This window comes from Oncorhynchus tshawytscha, linkage group LG13, assembly GCF_018296145.1.
Source record: "Oncorhynchus tshawytscha isolate Ot180627B linkage group LG13, Otsh_v2.0, whole genome shotgun sequence".
Taxonomy (NCBI): domain Eukaryota; kingdom Metazoa; phylum Chordata; class Actinopteri; order Salmoniformes; family Salmonidae; genus Oncorhynchus; species Oncorhynchus tshawytscha.
The window spans coordinates 31,098,805-31,118,122 of record NC_056441.1 but is presented as its reverse complement, the minus strand read 5'-3'; the positions used below and the strand labels follow the sequence as shown (position 1 = coordinate 31,118,122).

The window sequence follows — 19,318 nt, the reverse complement described above, 5'->3', positions numbered from 1 at the left end:
TTCTTCAAGTTTTATTGGCGAATCACAACCAACTGACAGGTGCATTCTGGCCCTGTCAAAAAACTTTCCTTTCCACATCATACATTTCATAAAATAATAATACATATTCAACTGTTTCCTCTACCATACAGCCATTATACATTCAAAGATCAATTCAATTCTGTATGCCCTAATCTCATCCCACACAACATAACTTCCTCCCTTTTGTTCCTATTATATGCCACGATGTCCCGTACAGATATCCTTGTACTATAAAACTGTCTGCCATTACTACTTTCATCCCATTGTCTCTGCCAGCAATCAAACCCATTTTTCTGAATCAATGTTTTAATTTCCCCTTTACCGAACTGCACCTGTATATCCACAATATTATTTTTTACTGCTCTTTTTGCTATTATATCTACTAAACTTCTGTATGAGCCAGAATCCAACAGAACTGAATTTCAATACCATTTATTTGTAACCCCAACAACAGCATCATTCTTTCTAACTGTAAATCCTTACGTTCTGACTTTCCAGACCTTAAACTACACAAAACTCCAAACACATTACTACTCTTGGTTGCACCATTTCAATCCAACAATTATCGCAACCATTTTGGTTGCTGCCCGCTGCTGCCATGCGCCCTTTTTCTTTTTCATGGTATTATGGCGGTCCACAAACAAATGTTAGAGGTGTATGCCGCCACCTACTGGGTGGGTGGGGGGGGCGGGGTGAAAACTAGGTCACTTTAATGCAGAAAAAAACACAGGGAATGGGTGAAAAAAACCCATTTCGTCCTCATTTCCACTCGCTCCTTCAGTAATTTCCACTGTCTCTGAATAGGACACTTGCTGGACAGAGCCCTGATTCTTGCTACTTCGACCTCCTTCACTCTTACAGGGCACTCCTGAAACTCAGGAACATGGTTCCCACCACAATTGCACGACCATCTGACCACTGAGTGTAGCTCAGTGTTCATCACCATAATGCCCTCCAAGCTCATCACTAAGGACCCTGGGACTGAACACCTCCCTCTGCAACTGGATCTTGGACATCCTGATGGGCCGCACCCCAGGTGGCGAGTGTAGGCAACAACACATCCGCCACGCTGACCCTCAACACAGAGCCCCTCAGGGGTGCGTGATTAGTTCCCTCCAGTACTCCAAGTGCACCCAAGACTGCATGGTCGCGCACGACTCCAACACCATCTTTCAATTTGCAGACGACACAACAGTGGTAGGCCTGATCACCGACGACAGCCTATAGGGAGGAGGTCAGAGACCTGGCAGTGTGGTGCCAGGACAACAACATCAGCAAGACAAAGAATCTGATTGTGAACTACAGGAAACGGAGGGCCAAGCACACCCCCATTCCCATTGACAGGGCTGTAGTGGAGCGAGTTGAGAGCTTCAAGCTCCTCGGTGTCCACATCACTAAGGATCTATCATGGTCCACACACACCAACACAGTCGTGAAGAGGACACGACAATGACAACTCAGGAGGCTGAAAAGATTTGGTATGCACCCTCAGATCCTTCAAAAGTTCTACAGCTGCACCATTGAGAGCATATTGACTGGCTGGCATCACCGCTTGGTATGGCAACAGCTTGGCAATCCAAAAGCATGGCGCTACAGAGGGTAGTGCATATATCTGCATTGACCCTTTTTGCACTAACTTTTATATCAGACCAAAAAAAAGTACATGTACATAATTGTAGGTTGTAAAAGGATACAAACAATTAGATTGGACTCTGACATTAAGCTAGATTTGCACCTGATGGTCCAAAACAAAAACAAACAAAAATTCTAAATACTAACCCAAAAATCAAATCTACCCATTGAATGAGAACAGCAGCTACCTATTTCATATCAGATCCAGCAGGTCCAAATCTACCATTGCTATGGTGATTTGAAAAAAGGACCCATTAGTTCATGGTATCTTTAAAGTACATGGATATCCTTCAAACATGTCAGGGAAACAAACACCCTAAACATACACATACCAAGAGACGGATATAGATGCCTGGAGGACACTGTGGGAGTTGTTGCTTCACTTCCCAGCTGTTGAGCTTCAACTCCACCAGACACAGCATGCTGTGGCAGTTGTGGAGTGTCACAAGAGGGAGGCGGTTTGATCTGGCGGTGTAGCGACAGTGGCAGTGGCATCATTAGGTCTCACAATGGTGGAAACATTGTCCATCATTTGGAATTGTGGGAGGTATGTAGTGTATCCCATGAACAGTCAATTGACCTTAGAGCACCTGTTTGTTAGCACCTGATCATTCTAGCTTTTCTGCAGTATTCTGCATAATCGGACTAACCATAGTAGTAATATTCTGCATAGAATATCATAGTACTGATAATCCATCTTCTGCTTTTGGCTTGCTCATCTCCTTATGTCTGGGCCCATTTTTATAAAATGGCAATTGCTGGGTTTAAAACAAATATTGTTGAATGAAGTGTAAATGCTATGCTATGTTTCTGTCACAGACTGCCTCGTGGGACTGTTCGAAGGGGGTAGCAGCAGCTTTTCAGCGAGCCAATCACTCAAAGGTTTTATTTTTTACAAATGTAATGTTGCCATCATGTTGACCCAGAGTGTGTTTTAAAAACGTTTACTGTCTTTACTCAGCACACTGTTTTTGGTTTGAAATACTGAAAAACTGATTTCCAAACATCCTAAAATTGACTTTAATACTGCCAACAACAAAACGGTTCTCATTTCCTGTACTTTATTTGGAGCAGCAATATGATCTTAACAAATCTCCACAAATGAGTCATATGAGGAATTCAGACATTGGCAGCATGAACTCAATGCTAGTTGTTGGATTCCACCAGCCTCCTCAGATGGCATCAGAACCCCTCTATGTCCTCAGGTATACAACAAGAAACAACAACATGATGGATTTGACAGGTGGAGAGGTCAGGGGCTTCTTAAACAATATCATAAGGCAAATGGGACTCATTTATTTTAGGCAGATATGAGTCAAATTGTAGCTGCAGATGCCTTATTTGGTATATCAAGGAAGCTATCCTCAGGCACGACTGTGGAGGGACCCAAATCTGCTGAAAGGTTTTTCTGCAAACAGAAGGCTCACACATTTGTCTGTGCGGCTCAGAACCTGTCAAATTAGGTACTTTAGATGCTATACACTGAAGTGTCAAAAGTTTATATGTGAGACTAAGGCAATATAGTAAGTCTGGCATCACAGATCATGATAAAACACCCAACAGGTTTGATTGGAGATACTTTGGTTGGTCTTGGATTTTTACGAATATGTCAAAAGAAGACTGGACTCCTTTATAGCCCATTCATGCTAAAAAAAATAAATGTACTTGATATATCCAGTAATGTCAATCATCTTTACACAGGTTTTTACAGGTACCTTGGACTTCTCAATATTCCCACACGGTGTCTTGATCTGAGAATACCAGGAGCAACTCGGGGACATTTTAGAGTTGGACAATTCAGGATGAATTATCAGTTTGAGATACTTAGTGTACTACTCAACCCTTTTCACACTACTGAGTCCAGTGGGGCTGCGCCAAGCTGAATTTTGGCCTGGCCCGGTTATGCATTCATTCACCATAAGATTTCTGGAACTGTGCTGCAAAGGAAAGTGAGAAAGAAAATAGAGCCAGTACAGTACCCTTTTTTGGATCGGCACAATAGTGGAGAAAATGGTATTGGTTCTCCCTAGATAGGCTACCCAAATACACAAACAATCTTTTATCAGTAGAATATTATAGACAATTGACCTTTTAAAGCAAATCAAATACAAAACAGGCATTTTGTTGGTGTATTGGAAGGTTTCTGTTCCTTAGAATCCATGGAGGATATGTAATCTTGCAGAATTCCAATAGCTTTGTTACCTCGGTTTTGGCCTAGACCATACTAGTCAATCCCAGATAATGAATCTGCTCATGAGAGGGAAGCGGTTCCAAATTTCAAACAAAAACAAGGTCTGTAGATAGACTACAGAGGATTACGACGGCAGGAATAACGGAATGATTATATTTTTAAATAAGAAAATTACATTTAATAGCTGCAGCTTGTAACCACACTCTGCAAAGCTCTGGATCGCGCAAAGTTACCAATTCGATTGCGTCCATGTTCCAAATTTCTACGCATGATTTAATTTTGACGCGAAAACCTGAAGCCAACCAAAGTTGGAGCTCTTAACCTCACAAGTGCAATCCTCTGGGAGGCTATATCTCGTTGTTCTTACTTGCAACAGTAAACTGACATTATACATTTATATATATTTTTAAAATATATCTTATTCATCCGCTGAGAAGCTATGCCGAGGTCGAATAGGCAAAAAGAATACAAGCCTGGGGATCTCGTGTTTGCGAAAATGAAGGGTTATCCACATTGGCCCGCGAGGGTAAGCTCCATACTTTTCTTCTTGCTTAACCAAACGCTAATAGTAGGCTTACCTCTTCTTGTTTCTAGTCCACATGCATGTAGGCCTATCTGCTAGATCAGTTCAACGAGGCCTACCCCCTGGTCTTTGCAAAGTTTATTGGCGTATGACTACGTGGTGTGAAATAGGCTAGTGGCATTTTTTTGTACATTCGGTGTTTGATTTTGAGAAATGCGAAATCATCTATTTGTAGCAGTAAACATACTTTTACAGTAACCTAGCAAATGCCGTCCTTATTACTGTTCAGTTCGCAGAGGCACGGTTTAATTTAACCATTGATACGAGGCCTAGTATAGGCTGTTCGATAGATCCTGGCTTCATGTAAACAAACATGTATAACATCTTCAACTTCGGTAACAAATAGGCTCGAGTAGCCTACGTTTAAGAACAGTTACCACTCGGATATTAGGCTATTCCAAGTCCAACTAGTAGCATTTTACAATGTGAATGTGAGACAGTTGAGGCGAGTCGTGAAATGGATTCTTTGAAACACTGTAACCGAGTTTGCTACAATGTGGTAATTCCCGTATGGTTAATATTTGGCGGCAGCGGCGGCGTTTGATTGTCTGGAAGGAATGCATGAGCCTATTGTAACGGTAATGTAAATGTTGTATTTTAGCCTAGACTCCATTCCAAATTAGGGGAAAGTGGGTGATTTATTGTCATTAATGAGAATTGCCATTGTTTATATATATATATTATATAAACAATAAGTTATATCCTCGGGCAAAGGACAACACACATTGCTTGAATTGGTGCTCTCCCTTCCCGAGGCATTCCAAATCCATTGAAGTGTAATTAACTGTTTCGGCAACGTGTATTAGTTTCAAGTAAATATTCTACCAATTTATGCAACAACAACGTTTGGAAACTTCTAAAAGTTTCATTAATTTATTTTCGTCAAACGTCATGCCAAATGTACCTCTGTAATTTATACTTTTGCACAGTAGCCTCCCCAAAATAACATTGGGAAATGACCAGCTGAAGCAAAAAATAAATCAAATAAAGTAGTCTTCAGGACAATGTATTATTTGTTCATTTGTATTATTTGTGCATTGCTCATGATGGCAGTATACTGTACATGACAGAAATTCACAACCAGATGCCTAGAGGGCACTGTTACAAAAGTAAGATATAGAGCATGATATCAGAAAGCTCAGAATGGCTGTCAGCCTACGATGACCATAGATACAGGACATGGCTGGTCAGATCCCTGGAACAATGCATATACACCCCCCCCTCCCCTGTTTTCTGTCTGTCTCTCCTCCCTCCTTCCCCTTTAACAGACTGTCCACAGTCAATGCCCCTGTCCTAGCCCACCAAACACACACTCTGGTAAGACGCACAACGGGCACGCCTATAGGGCCTCTTTGGCATGACGCCCATCAGGAAGCAAGGTGGCACAGCGAGGCAGGCACGGCGACTCAGTGCCCAACCGTTGTCACAGGGCTTCCTGTACAACACACCATAGCTGTGTCCCACAGAGAAAGATAATGGGTACCTCTCAATTTTATGTAGTCTTAATCTGAAAACAAGGTAGCCTAGGTGTCCCGTATTGTGTCCCAATAATCTCCTTGCTTCCGAAGTGTGCACTTGTTCACTTCCCTTCACGGATTTTAAAGTGGCAATATGTAACTTTTTGGGCCACCCTGACCAAATTCTCATAGAAATGTGAGTTATAGATCTATCATTCTACTTGAAAGCAAGTCTAAGAAGTAGAGGTTGACCGATTAATTAGGGCCGATTTCAAGTTTTCATAACAACCGGTAATCGGCATTTTTGGACACCGATTACATTGCATTCCACGAGGAAATTGCGTGGCAGGCAGACCACCTGTTACGCGAGTGCAGCAAGGAGCCAAGGTAAGTTGCTAGCTAGCATTAAACTTATCTTATAAAAAACAATCAATCTTAACATAATCACTAGTTAACTACACATGGTTGATGATATTACTAGGTTAACTAGCTTGTCCTGCATTGCATATAATCAATGCGGTGCCTGTTCATTTTTCATGAATCACAGCCTACTTCGCCAAACGGGTAATGTTTTAACAAAAACGCATACGCGAAAAAAGCACAATCGTTGCATGAATGTACCTAACCATAAATATCAATGCCTTTCTTAAAATCAATACACAGAAGTATATTTTTTAAAACCTGCATATTTATTTAAAAGAGTCATGTTAGCAGGCAATATTAACTAGGGAAATTGTGTCACTTCTCTTGCGTTCATTGCATGCAGAGTCAGGGTATATGCAACAGTTTGGGCCGCCTGGCTCGTTGCGAACTAATTTGCCAGAATTTTATGTAATTATGACATAACATGGAAGGTTGTGCAATGTCACAGACATATTTAGACTTAGGGTTGCCTCCTGTTCGATAAAATACACAACGGTTCTGTATTTCACTGAAAGAATAAATGATAATTTCCGGATTTGACCATATTACTGACCTAAGGCTCATATTTCTGTGTTTATTATATTATTATTATTATTAAGTCTATGATATGATAGTTGATAGAGCAGTCTGACTGAGCGGTGGGAGACGGCAGCAGGCTCGTAAGCATTCATTCAAACTTTGCTGCGTTTGCCAGCAGCTCTTAGCAATGCTTGCTTCACAGCTCTGTTTATGACTTCAAGCCTATCAACTTCTGAGATTAGGCTGGCAATACTAAAGTGCCTATTAGAACATCCAATAGTCAAAGGTATTTGAAATACAAATGGTATAGAGAGAAATAGTTGACACGTCATAATTCCTATAATAACTACAACCTAAATGTTCTTAACTGGGAATATTGGAGAACTGGGAATATTGAACCACCAGCTTTCATATGTTCTGAACTTAAACTTTAGCTTTTTTACATAACACATATTGCCCTTTTCATTTCTTCTCCAACACTGTGTTTTTGCATGATTTAAATATGTTCTATGTGTGCTTTTTTCTATGCTTCCCGTTCTTAATTTATTTTTGCTACTTTTACTTACGTTTTTTTTTTACACCAGCCTCAAAGAGCTGAAACAATATTTTGGGTTATGGAAAATCTATTTCACAGCGGTTTAGATTGTACACTATCTTATTTTGTCACAAACTGAAATTAGTCCACTATTAGTTTTAGCAATCAGAAAATGGTGGCGCAAAAAAACCCAAAACATAAGCATGGGAAGCATAGAAATGTTCTATGTGCGCTATATCTACCTCTTCTTAGACTTGCTTTCCACGTGAATGACAGATCTATAAGTTTGGTCGGGTCACCCAAAAAGTTACACATTGCATCTGTAAGTAAAAAATACTTTAAAGTACTACTTAAGTAGTTTGTGGGGGTATCTGTACTTTACTATTCATATTATTGAATAAGAGAACATCCCTGACTCTGATCTGGCGGACTCACTAAACGCATGCTTTGTTGGAGTGTGCCCCTACTTAAGTATATTTAAAACCAAATACTTTTAGACTTTTACTCAAGTAGTATTTTAATGAGTGACTTACTTTAGTTATTTTCTATTAAGGTATCTAAAATTCTACTCAAGTTTGACAGTTGGACACTTTTCCCATCACTTCACGAGGATCAAGCTATAATGTGAAATTCATATGGCTCAGTAGGTTGGAGATTGGTGCTTAACTTTTGGGTTCAAGTCCTGCAGAATAACCTTGTCGAACATGCCAATCCAAATTTTCTTACTCTATGGCTAGTCTTGGCAAAGTAGCTATATTTGCTCTTACATGTTTGACATGACATCATTGTATCATCTGCTCATCAGAATTGTAGGTTGAGTTTGTGGATAAATGGAAATAGAAACAATTCTAATCCTTTGATCTTACATAGTTTTGAATAAGAAATGTAATTAGAGTACTAATTTAGGCCTACTGCTGAAATGTTCATTTTTAGAATGAGTCTTTCTATTTCTGTGTGTGTATGTTCATGTCGGACACCTCCAAATGTGCAACTACACCAAAGAATGTGGCAAATGAGCACGCAGAAAAGTATACACTCACATAAGTATTGGGTAATTAATACGTTTGTGCATGATCCCAGATGTGCATGCACATTCATAACACATTCACAGCACGCAAAACAAAAAATCATTACTATTCCATAAACTAGCCCATAATGCCAAACCTACACACACTGTGTTGTTTATTATTGTTCAGCACAAAGTGAGTCAGTGAAGAGACCATTTTCACAAAACTAAATGTCAGTCATTTACGCTGTGTTTGTATTTGAGTAACAAAACAAGTGTTGGTCAGTCATTAAAGAACCTGTCGACAACCAGGCCTGTCGAGTGTGAAGTACATTTTTAATTACCTTAATGGAGCACTGGCGTCTTTGTTTACACTGGTCTGTCTCTTCTCTTTGTTTCAGTAGCCAACATTTTTTTTTTATGTACTTGTTTGTGGTAGCTCCTGCAATTCATAAATCCATATCAGGTACTGGCACAGGTGATATTTAAGAATGGCTGTCCTAGTGCTCCAGTTGCCTTGAGAGATGTGGAGGGTTATCGCCATTAGTTGGTTCTCCCTATTTGATTTCTTAAAAAACAATCCTTTATCTTATATTTGTTTTTGTTTTGCTCCATTTTTTTTTGGTTTGCTTCATGTCTTTAAGTTTGGTGTGGGTTTAAATTGTGTTTGCCTCCTCTTGGGCATATTTAGACATGATTGGGGCCTTTAAGTCCCAGTTGGACACCCCATGATTGTCTTTCTGAAACCCTTTCTGAACCTGTTTAGTTTTGGTTGTTAGTGACTCTTTGTTAGTTCACCTTCTGTTTGAGCTACAGTTTTTGGTTTCTTTCTGGGGGATGTAACGGATGCACTCACTAAAAGATTGCACTCCCCGTTTCCTTCCGCAGATTAATGAGTTACCCGAAGGAGCAGTCAAGTCCCCCTCCAACAAGTACCAAGTGTTCTTCTTTGGGACACATGAGACGTAAGTGAATATGGTTTTTGATGCGACGAATCCTATCACAATTCCAAATGAGCCCCTACCTTCAATACACTTGTGGAGATCTGAGAGAAGTAATATGGTGAAAATACAGACTAGCTTATCAGAGAACAAGTTGGAGCTACCACCATATTGTTTCTTTCGCATATCAAATTCTCTCCAAATCTCCACAAGTGCATCAGGCGGTTCGTTTGGAATTAGAATTAGCTCTATAGAATAGTAATTTGAAGCTCTGTAGGTTGTTGCATGCGTCAACCTTTGAACTTTCTAAAATTTTGCCATCTCAGTGCATTCCTGGGTCCCAAGGACTTGTTCCCCTATGAGGAGGGCAAGGAGAAGTTTGGCAAGCCCACCAAGAGGAAAGGCTTCAGTGAGGGTCTATGGGAAATTGAGAACAATCCTACGGTGATACACGAACCCGCAGGTTATGAGGTGTGTGTGTGCTTAGATTACGACGGAAAGGGTCGTGTCTGTCTACCTGCCGACGTGCATGAGCCTTTGTTCCTGTGTGACACATGACATGATTTTAGCCAATATTAAGAAGCTCACCACACAATGTTTATTTTTCCTTTTCTGGTAACACAAAATCCCTATTACTTTATCATCCATGATGAAAAGTACTCCCAAATACAGATTTACCTATACTCAACCTCAGCAAATACAGGGAGTAATTCACCACATTTTCCTGACAAAATTATGTTATTTTTCCCTCAGCTGGCAAAGGAGACCCCAGCAGAGGGGGCGGTGGAGGCAGGTGTGCCGCGGAAGGGGAATGCAGAAGGAAGCAGTGATGAGGACGAAGGGACCCTCATCATCGATGAGAAGACCGACAGGGGAGGGGCCAAGAGGAAAGCTGGGGATTCCGTCGAGGTAAGTGTCAGTCACAAGCAATGTTCCCAATTTTTTTTTTTTTCGGCACAGAGCAAATTTCATGTCTGCTGAGCACCAACTTGAACGTTTATAGTGAACACTGAGGCTGTAACCCACTTTTTAAGTTAGTTTTAACAGTCTATTTTATCATAATGTAGACCTACCAGAGCTGCCTACCATGAAAAACAATGGCGAAAATGCATCCCATAACATTTTAATATGGAAATAGCTGTTCTATCATTCAGCCTACAGTAGCAGACAATGTGTGGTGTTCAATGAAGGCCTACATTCCATGAGACTTTTAACCTCTTTATCCGCTTGTCCTTCAGACAAGGTGACTGAACTTTACAAAATCAAATGTATTATTATTCCCATAACATTATGGGATGTTAAACCTGTTTCAAAATACAACACTGCCCCTTTAAGACAAAAAAGCCCTTTTACATGACTCGTTTTTTTAAGATGTCTAGAAATGTATACATTTTGTGCTCGTGTAGGAAGCAATCACTCCTGTATTGCTAACTACAAACAATCTATAACTGGGTTAATAACTCACTACCTAGCAAATGATATGAACAAAATGTGCACAAGTGGCTATATGAAGCTCTCGCTTTGATCCTAAACCAAGCTCATCTATTCACGACTGCTCATGTTGTAAACACAGTCCAGTTCAAAGTAAATGGCACAGATCCGTATATGGCAATGGTCTGTTATCATATAGGCCTACTGCAGCTCTGATTGTTTATGCCGCACTGGTCTGTATAGAGTATGGGATGAGACGTGCTCTTGCATAGTTTGTTTTGTTTCAGTATGTTGCATTGGAAGTGGCTAACATTGCATTGATTCGATCACAATTGCCACTGTAAAGGAAAATGCTCTAGAACAGTAGTCACCAACCTTTTCTGAGTCAAAATGCAGGCAGAGATCTACTGCTCAGATAATTTTTTACATTACTTAAAAAACAAGCGTATGCAACATTGACCAATTTAAAAACAGTACTGTAACAATGAGGTTTGCGCAGTAAGCTATAGGCCCGATACTTTATCAGCACATTGGTTTTGCTTGAATTGCCCTGCCAGTGCACTGTTGCTGGGGGCCATTTAAAAAAATTAAAAAAATACTAATAATTTAAAAAATAATTTAAAAAGGAAGTAGACTGTATGATCACACCGGTAATAGATCAGTTGTATTACTTGTGATGTGCAGCCGAGTGAGCATACATTTTAAATGTGCTTTTTATTTTTATTTTACTGGGCTGATGGCACCTGCATCTGATGGTCTTAGCGGAGGGAGAGAGCAGCAGACTGAGGGTGCGCCTCTCAACATCCCTCTGCTCTCCATTTCCTCCACTGACACTGACCAAAAAGGGACACCTTCGCACCGCATAATTTCTGCCTCATGCACAAATTCATGTTACTCTTATGAACAGAGAAAGTGAAATATTACTTGACATTAAATAAGACCCAAGCCGCTAATAATAACAACAATGCAAGCCTATAGATACCTTCCTACTCATTCATTACTGCTGGAGTGTTTGTTGTAGCGCAGAGTGGAAATAGTAGGAACGTGCATTTTATGGCCTTTTAAAAGTGTTGAATACAAAGTGTTGACAGTGCTTGTAAGAACTTAAACATGAACTCGCTCATAAAAACAACAGCTCTTTGCTGTGTTCGTTGACAGGTTCTACCGAGTCATGCTTTTAAAAGTTTTGAAATCTCACAGTATCAACTTTACTGCTGCTTTCTTTTATATGTGCTCCGTTACTGCAGACACTGTAATCTGAGCCATCTGATTGGCCAGCGGTAGGCCTACAGTGCTCTTGATATCAAATTGTACGTGCCCTTTATACAACAGGTGTAGAACATCCCGTGAAACACTTCCTTACAATGCAGTTAAGAAAATTGAGGTTAAAAAAAGATTTATTGAATAAACTAATGTAAAGAAAAGATAAAAGTAACACCCACTCGCCGACAAATTCTCACAAGGAACCCACATCTGCGAACCCTGTATCTCCGTCTCCTCTTCATGCGAATGACTGGCACTGGCCGGTATTGGCGAAGAACTTACTCACAGGCAATGATACCATTTTCTGCTTTAGGCTGCATTATACAGAGTGCATAAAACATTAGGAACACCTGCTCTTTCCATGACAGACTGTCCAGGTGAAAGCTGTGATTCCTTATTGATGTCACTTGTTAAATCCACTTCAGTCAGTGTAGAGGAAGGGGAGGAGACAGGTTAAAGGAGGTGCTTTAAGCCTTGACATGGATTGTGTGTGTGTGTGCCATTCAGAGGGTGAATGGGCAAGACGAAAGAAAGTTCCTTTGAACGGGATATGGTAGTAGGTGCCAGGTTCACCGGTTTGTGCCAAGAACTGCAACGCTGCAGGGTATTTCATGCTCAATAGTTTCCCATGTGTATCAAGAATGGTCTACCACACAATGGACATCCAGCTAACTTGACACAACTGTGGGAAGCATTGGAGTCAACATGGGCCAGCATCTCTGTGGAACGCTTTCCAATCTAATTGTATTTGTCTCATGCTCCGAATACAACAGGTGTAGGTAGACCTTACAGTGAAATGCTTACTTACAAGCCCTTAACCAACAATGCAGTTAAGAAAAATAAGTGTTAAGTAAAAAATAACATGAGTAAAGATCAGCAGTAAAATAACAGTAGTGAGGCTATATACCTAGGGTACCGGTACAGAGCCAATGTGCCGGGGCACAGGATAGTCTATGTAATTTAGGTAATATGTACATGTAGGTAGAAGTAAAGTGACTGCAGGAGCAGATTTCAGGAGGACAAGACACCGTTTTTTTCTTCTGATGACTGATATAAGGGCCTGTACAGTATGTGATAGGCCTATCTGACTTATATGATGGTCATAATGCTTCTTGACTGTGTTATAAAGTGTATTTTCTACAAGGTATTTAAAATATGATGAAAGAATTCATTACAACAAGAAGAACAAAGGATTTAAGAAACAGACTTTCAAACGAAAGGAAACATCTGGGTAGGGTAAAAAACTTATGTAATAATAAGATAATTCTTCAGATGTTTAATAAATCTAATCATAAATATTATACAATTATTTTAAATACCAATCATGAGTCTTTTTGCATAGCCTCATCTCAAGCGAGTGCTATTTATACTTTATAAATACTATATATAATGTTGAGTGACCAGTGTAATTTTGCAAAAAGATGGACATGCCATTGGTAGACATTCCAGCAGTACTCAATTCTCCTTTAAAGATGGTATCTGCAGTAGGGGAAACAGTGCCACTGTTAATATACTGTATATGTTTTTGTTTTTTGGGGAGACTAAGCTGAGGTGAGGAGTGTCGCACAGCACATATTCTGCTGTTTTATCGCGCATGTAGTGATGTCCGAGGGGAATTTCTTATGTTGTTGTTGTTTTGCAGTAACTTCTTTGTTATAATATTGCAAATGAACATGGCAGTTTCACCATTAAGCATTCCAGATTTAAGTTTTCAAAATGTCCTAGGACATATTGATGGTTAAACAATAATCACACTCTACAGAGGATGTTTAAGGAAATATAATAAACATTTTATTCCAGAACAGTGGTAGTACAGTAGGGGCCCGAGGGCAGTGTTGTGAAATCTGTTGATTGTATAGTTATTTTTTTAAATTGAATAACTGCCTTAATTTTACTGGACCCCAGGAAGAGTATCCCTTGGCCACAGCTAATGGGGATCCTTAATAAATACAAATACAAACAGTCACACTGTTGTAATAGTGTGGTGTATACCTTCGTCCGAAAATGCAAACACGACCCTTTTCATGGCAGTGGTTTTTCTACCAAAACCAAGTGTGGATTGCAGTTGCTCCTTAGAGAAGTCCAAAGACCTCTTATGTGGTAAGAAAACAAATACCTGAATACATAATTTCACTGAACTATCCCATTACTTTCAAATTTGATTGTATTACGTTTAAAGAATTAATGCCTTTAAAGGCTAGTCGGAATGCCGCCAAAACAAAGCAAAGTGTGAAAATAGTCTATCACATACAGTGCCTTTGGAAAGTATTCAAAACCCTTGACTTTTTCCACATTTTGTTAGCTTACAGCCTTATTCTAAAATGTATTAATCTACGCACAATACCTCATAATGACAAAGCAAAAACAGGTTTTTAGAAATGGTTGCTAATTTATACATTTAAAAAAAAAACTGAAATATTACATTTACATAAGTATTCAGACCCTTTACTCAGTACTTTGTTGAATCACCTTTTGTAGCGATTACAGCCTAGAGTCTTGGGTATAACACTACAATCTTGGCACACCTGTATTTGGGGAGTTTCTCCCATTCTTCTCTGCAGATCCTCTCAAGCGCCGTCAGGTTGGATGTGAAGTTTTGCTGCACGGCTTTTTCAGGTCTCTCCAGCAATGTTAGATCAGGTTTAAATCCGGGCTCTGGCAAGCCACTCGAGGACATTCAGAGACTTGTCCCAAAGCGCTCCTGGGTTGTCTTGGCTGTGTGCTTAGCGTCGTTGTCTTGTTGGAAGGTGAACCTTCGCCCCCAGTCTGAGGCCCTGAGCACTCTAGAGCAGGTTTTCATCAAGGATCTCTCTGTACTTTACTCCATTCATCTTTCCCTCGTTCCTGACTAGTATCCCAGTCCCTGCAGCTGAAAAACATCCCAACAGCATGATTCGGCCATCACCATGCTTCACCATAGGGAAGGTACCAGGTTTCCTCCAGATGTGACACTTGGCATTCAAGTCAAAGAGTTCAAACTTTGTTTCATTAGACCAGAGAATCTTGTTTTTAGGTGCCTTTTTGGCAAACTCCAAGCGGGCTGTCGTGCCTTTTTACTGAGGAATGATTGGTGGAGTGCTGCAGAGATGGTTGTCCTTCTGGAAGGTTCTCCCATCTCCACAGACAATCTCTAGAGCTCTGTCAGAGTGACCATCGGGTTCTTGGTCATCTCCCTGACCAAGGCCCTTCTCTTGGTGGTTCCAAACTTCTTCCATTTAAGAATGATGGCGGCCACTTCTTGGGGACCTTTAATGCTGCAGAAAGGTGTTGGTACCCTTCCGCAGATCTGTGCCTCGACACAATCCTGTCTCGTAGCTCTACGAACAATTCCCCTCGACCTTATGGCTTGTTTTTTGCTCTGACATGCACTGCCAACTGTGGGACCTTATATAGACACGTGTGCCTTTCTAAATCATGTCCAATCAATTGAATTTACCACAGGTGGACTCCAATCAAGTTGTAGAAACATCTCAAGGATGATCAATGGAAACAGCATGCACATGAGCTCAATTTTGAGTCTCATAGCAAAGGGTCTGAATGCTTATGTAAATAAGGTATTTATATATAACACATTTGCAAATGATTATTTTTCATAACAGGGTATTGTTTGTAGATTGCTGTTTTAATTTTTACATTTTTTAGAATAAGGCTGTAACGTAACAATGTGGATAAAGACAAGGGGTCTGAATACTTTCTGAAGGCACTGTATGTAATGAATGAATAAAAATCCACTGGAGAAAAGCTGGCCGGTTCGGCTACATCTCCCTGTTTTATGATTAGTTCTGGTTTGAGAGGTTGACAACGTTAGAAAAACATTAGCCTTACAATACTTCCTCATGACCTTGAAACAGTTGTTTTACATCAGTTTTTGTGACAAAAACCTTCGCTATATTTCTTTTAACATCCTGTATTGTGTGCTTATTATTTTACCATATGTTCCAGGCTATTTTGAGACCTTAATAAGGAGCATCAGGTACTGCTGGAATGTCTCCCAATTCATGTCCATCTTTTTGTAAGAAATTACTGGTCACTCAAAACATATGAAGTATTTCTAATGTTATACTTTTTAAAATGTATTTAAATTTTATTTCACCTTTTATTTAACCAGGTAGGCAAGTTGAGAACAAGTTCTCATTTACAATTGCGACCTGGCCAAGATAAAGCAAAGCAGTTCGACACACAACGACACAGTTTCACATGGAGTAAAACAAACATACAGTCAATGATACAGTATAAACAAGTCTATATACTATGTGAGCAAATGAGGTGAGATAAGGGAGGTAAAGGCAAAAAAAAAAGGCCATGGTGGCAAAGTAAATACAATATAGCAAGTAAAACACTGGAATGGTAGATTTGCAGTGGAAGAATGTGCAAAGTAGAAATAAAAATAATGGGGTGCAAAGGAGCTAAATAAAATAAATACAGTAGGGAAAGAGGTAGTTGTTTGGGCTAAATTATAGATGGGCTATGTACATGTGCAGTAATCTGTGAGCTGCTCTGACAGTTGGTGCTTAAAGCTAGTGAGGGAGATAAGTGTTTCCAGTTTCAGAGATTTTTTGTAGTTCGTTCCAGTCATTTGCAGCAGAGAACTGGAAGGAGAGGCGGCCAAAGAAATAATTGGTTCTGAGGGTGACCAGAGAGATATACCTGCTGGAGCGAGTGCTACAGGTGGGTGATGCTATGGTGACCAGCGAGCTGAGATAAGGGGGGACTTTAACTAGCAGGGTCTTGTAGATGACATGGAGCCAGTGGGTTTGGCGACGAGTATGAAGCGAGGGCCAGCCAACGAGAGCGTACAGGTCACAATGGTGGGTAGTATATGGGGCTTTGGTGACAAAACGGATTGCACTGTGATAGATAGACTGCATCCAATTTGTTGAGTAGGGTATTGGAGGCTATTTTGTAAATTACATCGCCGAAGTCGAGGATTGGTAGGATGGTCAGTTTTACAAGGGTATGTTTGGCAGCATGAGTGAAGGATGCTTTGTTGCGAAATAGGAAGCCAATTCTAGATTTAACTTTGCATTGGAGATGTTTGATGTGGGTCTGGAAGGAGAGTTTACAGTCTAACCAGACACCTAGGTATTTGTAGTGGTCCACGTATTCTAAGTCAGAGCCGTCCAGAGTAGTGATGTTGGGCAGGTGCAGGCAGCGATCGGTTGAAGAGCATGCATTTAGTTGTACTTGTATTTAAGAGCAATTGGAGGCCACTGAAGGAGTTGTATGGCATTGAAGCTTGCCTCGCAAAAATACATAGCTAATGATTAAATGGCATATAAGGACCTATATTATACATATAAATTATCCTATGGATCATTACTACATACTTTAGACGTTTATAAATATGTGAATAGCTAGCTTACTAACATTAACACATGTTGGAGTACTGATTTTAACGAATAAACAATTTACTAAACCATTATAAATGCTTTACTACAAGGTGTTATTATAAAGTGCTGCCAAATATTAAATAGGAAAGGTGCAGGTGTGGGTCACTTTGCTATTCGTAAAGAAATTGTTATTACATGGTATTTTAAAGGTTTTTAAGAGGTTGTTTATTTGAATCAGTAAAAAAAACATAAGAAAGTAAGCAATCATGTATGTTTGCCGACTTGTGGAAACATGGCACTTGAATAAGGGTCATGTGTCTTTCTCTCTGAAGAGCTCTCCTAAACGACCTAAAGACACAGAGAGCAAAGGTGACTCGAAGGTGGATAGCAAGAAGTCTGACACCGAGCTGAAGCTCAATGACAAGGCAGGGCCTAAGCCCACAGCGCTGTCTTCTGCAGGTGAACCAAAGCCAGAGAGCCAAGCAAAACCACCGACCGAGGCCCAATTAACATCAGAGAAGGTGAGGGAAGCTGTCTTTTACACGTTGAGTTACAGAGACATAAAACAACAACAAAAAATAATAATGAATGTACCCTTCACTATGTTTTACACCAACCTCCTGTTTGGAGAATATCTATTAATTTGGTCATACTTCAGGGCTGACACAGGGTGAGTTTTCCAAACGCCTTGTAGCTAATATGGCCTGTTATTTCTCTTGACAATCTTCTGTGCTTGAATTAACGCAATTCAAATTAAGCACTTTGCTGTCCTACTCGAGCTTGGTCATGAAGAGATGTGTTGTACTGTGCTGGCAATGAGGTTTTTGAGAAACTCACCCCTGATCCTCTTAACTTTGAATAGTTAGTGGTGTTTGGTTCATTTCCAACAAGATTTAAAAACATAAATTACTGATGGAATGTAACATTTTCTCCATGCTTTTCTTTCAGCCTGTGACTGACAGTGCTTAACAGCAACCCTCCGAGGATGACCAAGGACCCGTGGTTCTTTTCCATGGAATTTTGGGCATCAACATAATTAGCTAATCTTTGAATGCTAGGTTTCTGCTGTTATTAAGTAACTGGAAAGTGTTAAGACCTATATAGAAATTGTACAGGCAAAACAAACTTACTTGCCAGTTGGGGGTATTGAATATCCCAGGATTTAAATTGTTGTCAAACCAATAGTGAGGAGAAATGCAATGCTCAAGAGGAAATGGGTTTCGGATGTATAAATTTTTTTTTAAAGTGCAATTATGAAGTCTAGCTGCTAGGTGTCAAAATGCATTACAGTTTAGAGAGTACACACGCCCGCCGGTTTCTTAACAATCTGAACATAAGCAAACAAAAACACAATTTTGGGGAAAATCTTTTGAACATGACATTCATAATGCTTTTCCATTTGACATGAGAATCCTGCTTATCCTGTTTTAAATACGTTTTTAGTTTTGTGGTTCGTTGGTTTGAGAATATTAGATAGCTTTTTATCTATGATGGTGTGCTTTATAAAAAAGAACACATCTTTATGTTCTTGGCTTTAAGGTGTGTACGGTGCATTCAGAAAGTATTCAGACCCCTCCACATTTTGTTACATTATAGCCTTATTCTAAAATGGATTAAATAGTTTTTTTCCCTCTTCAATCTACACACAATACCTCATAATGACAAAGAAAAAACAGGTTGTTTTGAAATTTTTGCAAATGTATTAACAAATAAATACATATCACATTTACATAGGTATTCAGACCCTTTACTCAGTACTTTGTTGAAGCACCTTTGGCAGTGATTACAGCCTTGAGTCATTTTGGGTATGATGCTACAAACTTGGCACACCTGTATTTGGGAAGTTTCTCCCCTTCTTCTCTGCAGATCCTCTCACGTTCTGTCCGGTTGGATGGGGAGCGTCACTGCACAGCTATTTTCAGGTCTCTCCAGAAATGTTCAGTTTAAGTCCAGGCTCTGGCTGGGCCACTCAAGGACATTTGGAGA

General features: G+C 39.9%; 1 protein-coding gene across 2 annotated transcripts; it reads left to right on the top strand.

Moving 5' to 3' along the window:
* The first annotated feature begins 3,576 nt into the window (after positions 1-3,576).
* LOC112264682 (hepatoma-derived growth factor) lies at positions 3,577-18,992 on the top strand. Of its 2 annotated transcripts, none has more exons than XM_024441453.2 (6): positions 3,577-4,370; positions 9,256-9,332; positions 9,635-9,779; positions 10,062-10,217; positions 17,665-17,853; positions 18,281-18,991. In XM_024441453.2, exons 1-6 carry the CDS (start codon positions 4,284-4,286, stop codon positions 18,299-18,301), a joined length of 675 nt encoding a protein of 224 aa, XP_024297221.1. In that variant the 5' UTR covers positions 3,577-4,283; the 3' UTR covers positions 18,302-18,991. The 2 variants fall into 2 exon arrangements, with proteins under 2 accessions (XP_024297221.1, XP_024297222.1); XM_024441454.2 differs by lacking the exon at positions 3,577-4,370 and adding an exon at positions 4,533-5,005 and having other exon boundaries at positions 18,281-18,992.
* Positions 18,993-19,318: the final 326 nt, after the last annotated feature.